This window comes from Teleopsis dalmanni, unplaced genomic scaffold (genome assembly GCF_002237135.1).
Source record: "Teleopsis dalmanni isolate 2A unplaced genomic scaffold, ASM223713v2 unscaffolded_contig_1954, whole genome shotgun sequence".
Classification (NCBI taxonomy): Eukaryota; Metazoa; Arthropoda; class Insecta; order Diptera; family Diopsidae; genus Teleopsis; species Teleopsis dalmanni.
Genome location: NW_024033336.1, coordinates 1 through 4,935, shown reverse-complemented (window position 1 = coordinate 4,935; position 4,935 = coordinate 1). Strand labels below are relative to the sequence as shown.

The 4,935-nt window shown below is 31.7% G+C and overlaps 1 protein-coding gene across 1 annotated transcript; it reads left to right on the top strand.

Annotated features, from left to right (window-relative positions):
• The first annotated feature begins 380 nt into the window (after nt 1–380).
• Nucleotides 381–1,660, top strand: LOC119664455. Its single transcript, XM_038073941.1, has 2 exons — nt 381–984; nt 1,088–1,660. Exons 1-2 carry the CDS (start codon nt 442–444, stop codon nt 1,535–1,537), a joined length of 993 nt encoding a protein of 330 aa, XP_037929869.1. The 5' UTR covers nt 381–441; the 3' UTR covers nt 1,538–1,660.
• Nucleotides 1,661–4,935: the final 3,275 nt, after the last annotated feature.

Below are 4,935 nucleotides of genomic sequence, written 5' to 3'. Positions count from 1 at the left end.
ATAACGGTGTAGAACTTTGTGAAGTGGGAGTATAAAGATTGCGAAAAAGACGTGTTACTGGATACCTCTTCAAATAACTTGTTTTGAATTAAGGCTATGCATATTGGTACAGCGAAATAACTATTGAAGCTAAAATATTAATGCAAGCATTAGGAAATTAAAATAAATAAATTTTTTAAATATTGATTAGAAAAATGTGTACTTGATTGGTACCAGGGAACTACATTACATTTGTAATTGATTAAGAAGCTTATAACTTCGTTCAAGCATATTCGGCGACGACTGAATTTGCTTCAAGTTCAATCTAGTAGTTTTTATTTTATTTGAAATTAAATAAAAAACTGTCTTGGTGAAATAAAAAAAAATATGTCATATAAAAATTTTTTTATATTTGTGTTGATTACATATTTTGGTAATCGAAAAAGTTGTCAAAATTTAGTAATGTCCAAAAGATTTGATTACTCTCAATATGGATCAGTGCAGTCCTGCAATGATATTGGAACCAATACTCTGCCAGACGAAGGTAGGCTTTGCAGTAAATGTGGCAGAGTTGTTTCCAATAACCTACATTATTTTGAAATGGCTGAAAATCCAGCAATAAATCTTGCGACAACAGTACCTATAGTTTCAGATCAAACAAAATATTCAGACGAATTAAAGAATCTCGATATTCATTCACAAGACAAGAAGTTCTTACTTTCAAAGGCAAGTAGCGAACCTGCTAAATACTATGGATCTTCAAGGAGAATTATAAAGAAGAATATATACAGTGACCTAAAAGCATCTCCTTCTCAAAAGCGTGCAGCTATCGAAAGAGAAAGACGCATGAAGGAGCAAATGCAGCAATCTGTGGTTACAGTCACTACAGTCGACACAAAAAAAAATTCAAATGGGGGAAGTGATGTCGCCATTGATTCTGTTCTGCCAGAGATCAATGGAAAATTGCCGCAGGAGCATGAAATGGCAACTCCCATATGTGAAAAGGTAGGTAAAATACAAAAAATAAGATTATTAAATATAACAACAATATCGATGGATAAAACAAAGAAGATCATCTCATTCTAATAAATCTGTTCATCCTTTTCAGCCGCAAATGAAAAAGAAGCTTTGTAGAAAACGTAATAAACGCAACACTAGTGGAGATTTGGAGAAGGGGGAGGAGGATAAGGATATTGATAACAAATCTAATAATTCCTCTATACCTGAAAACCCAAAAAACAAAGTAGAAATACAAGATGGACCTTGCAAAGCAACTGTAACAGCACCTAAGAAGAAGATTGTAAGGAGGAGGAAGAAAAATGTGTGCAATAAATTTCGATACGTTATAGAGACAAGTATCCCCTTACCATATGGAGAATTCACTGTTAGTGTGGATAAGAATTCAATAACTCGATGTGCTGATTCTGAAGATGAATCGAGTGATTGCTCTTGCGATGAATGTCAAAAGAACTGCAAGAGAGGTTTGAATAATAAAATTTTTATTAGAAGATATAAAAATAAAAATGCCTGCAAGCGTGCAAGCAAACAACGCCGATGAAGGTGGATTGTGCATTCCTGTAAACCACTTTACAGGATCAACTCTAAATTTAAAATATTCAGAAAAACTTAAAAATTCATGTAATGATTTAATTATATATATATTTTCATATATATATAAAAAGAGAATATAAGCTAAAAATGAGATAAAAAATATTGAGATATTTGTAAATGTTTAGGGAGTACTTTAGAAATAGATACGTAAAAATTACAAAAAGGCATTTGGTGGCTCAGAACAAGATGTAACTCATGAGAGTTCTGCAAATAAATACAGAACTCTCATGAGTTCTATGGGTGACTTGGCAAAATTCTGACTAAAAGTAGTAGAGTAAAATTCGCAAGAGATATGGTAGCGTAAGACCGTGACTTGTAAAACAAGAATACTATTTGATGAAATAAGTACAATAGGGTATTTACTTGATAGGTACGTCGTACAACAAAGTGCAACCGTATTAGTTATAATCTTAATTGAATTTGGGAATAAGCAAATAGTGTATGTCTCCATATGGGTCTTTCATAGGAGTAAAGTTTCTTAAGTTTCTAACACTTATCTTTATATATATTTTAACGTCTTGATAAGACAGTATTGGTGTTATATTAATCGTTATTTATAATTTTCGATTGCATTCTTGAAAACTTTATATTGACAATATGTCAAATCGAATTGAATTCAAGCAACTCAACAAATCAAATACCTATCACTAGTTAAATTATGAATTCAGTCATCTTATCGAATTTTATACTTCTCATATTCAGCACATTTCATACTAAAAGGTATGAGTAAGTTCATTCTACTACATATTCGTCTTTGGTTCGTGGCTTTGGTTAGAGACATTATGAAGACTTACGAAAATTACTTAAATAATGTTACCAGAGGATAATAGAGAAGAATGAGTTTTATTATCTGAACAATCTAAGTCAAAAAACGAGCGAAGCAATAATTCATCCCTGTAAAGGTGCATATGAAGTTTTTAAGAAAAACTAGTTTCACTTTGGGATGTTGCCAGATTGTTTTGCTGAACAATGCAAGTTTAGTTTACTATATCACTAAAATTTCTACAGTATAATTTCTACAATTATCATATTAACACATAATAATTTCACAGATTGTGTTGTAATATGCTGCTTGAATATTTCTTTGTTGGGCCTTTATGCCCAAATAAAGAGGTCTGAAATAAAACTTACAAAGTAACGGAAAGCTTCATGAATGAATTTGTTTATAAACCAGTGAAATTTTTTTTGCAATAAAGGAAAAACGACTAAGAGTACGTATAGGAATTATGACAGGGTAAAACACGGGTAACACTATGTGGCCACTTTGGGTACCATCACAGATATAACATATCAATCATTTCTTCAGGTTATAGAACACATAAAGCTTTTCGTTTGTTATTGCCAATCATCTGCAAGAATGTGATTGAGTTTGTTGGGCTATAGTACAAGCAATCCTCTTCATTTATTCTTAGATTTATTAAAGAATCCAAGAAATTAGAATTAAAGTAGCCTTTTTTACTCTGAATAATATATTCTATTTTTTGTTGGAACAATATTTCTTCTCATAAGACAAAAATGTATTTAATTAATCGAAAATAAAAACTTTACTGAATAATGAAATTTTATAGAGTTTTTAAAATAGCAGTTTATAAACCATTCCAAATGGCTTTAATAAAACAATTATGGCTTCTTTTGTATGATATATTACTACGTACTCGTAATAATATCATTGTAAGAAGTGACATTTACAAGTTGAAAACTTCTTACAAATGCCAGTAAGTTTATCACAGTAACCACTTAATGAAGATAGCAGAACATATGAGTATATTTAAGTATACAGGGTATTCTCTTAAAAAGTTCAATTGCTGCAGTTGCACATTTCAGAGATTTACTTCGAAAAATATCTGAAGGATATTAAAATTTATAAACAGTTTAGATTAGATTAGATTTAAAAAATGGTTAGGAACTGTTTCATCACGTTACTGCATTCTATGAGTATTTTTGTGACAAACCCACTTCAATGCAGTGTTCTGCTATTTTCTCTTCTTTGGGACAACGTCTGCAGCTATCGTCTCTTTTAATACCTAGTTTCAATAAATATTTTTTAACTACGCAATGTTCTATGAGAAATCCTGTGACACTTTCGATGATTTTTCCGTTCAGCATTAGTAGCTCCCTAATTCTGACTTTTGATCGATTTGACATGAATACTTTAGCTTGTCTGCGAGCAATTAAATTATTCCAATCAGTCTGACCTGCCTTTTCCAACCCTTTATTAATTTTAAGTTTAAAGAAACTTCATAAAGAACCGCAGAATAGTCTTAGTCCAATGTAGTATAAGGCCGCCTCTGGCTAGGCCTTCATCGTTTAACTCAAATCAAATCTGCTGTGCCCTGGGATCCATATTAGGTGGACCCTGTTCCTTGCAGCAAGATCTTTGAGAGGTTGAGGGCTTACTCGAGGTAAGCTTAGTCTTAGGTGTGCTGATCTCCTGTCAGAGAAAATATATATGTTTTTCCCGAGTTGGCTTGCCCTTTATATCCCCTTAGGCATAGTCTTACTTCTAATGGTTATCCTAAGACAGAAAGTTCTATGATATCTTATACTCTATTTGGGCTAATACGGAGTGACACAAAAAACTCGATAATCTTATTTCTTCTTTTTTTTTTAATAACATTTTTTGAAATGATGAAAACTTGATAGAAATGACCCTGTATTTATGATTATATAAAGCTTGTATATGCACTGAAAACATATTATTTCGTTTAAAGTTTTCATCATGAAATTATATTATTGGTAATATCATCTTATTTATTACTGATTGCTGATGCACTTCAGTGAAAGGCAAAGGAAAGTGCGTAAAGGATTGCTTGTATAACAGAAAAGTGGCTTGAAAGGATTATATTGAAATTTTCGAATAAATCAATTTAATTATTTATGTTGGAAAAAGGATTGATGGATTTGTTTTAATATCTGAATGCTGGTTTTAATTGGTGGGTTATAAAACGGTAACAGTAACGCAATGTAGCTTGCTTTATTCGAAGTACTTAACAGACTGGTCACCTTTAACATTTCACCGGAAATAATTATGCAGAAGATATAAGTATTGTTGTGGATTAAGTCTAAAGTTATAAATATGAGAAATATGCCACACGAAATATTCCAGCCACACAGAGTGGTCCTTGGGCCATTACTTTATTTAATTTTCAAATGGAACTTACAAGCACTGCGTAGTTTCATCACTGTAATCTTCGTCGATGAGACGACACTGCTGTCAGTTGATAAAACTGAAGAAGAATCTATGATAAACTTCAAGAAGCTTTAGGTAAAATTATAGTTCCTACTAAGTAATGTCGTCGAAAATGCAACAATAGTAATAGATGGTTTAAAGGCAACACAATATAT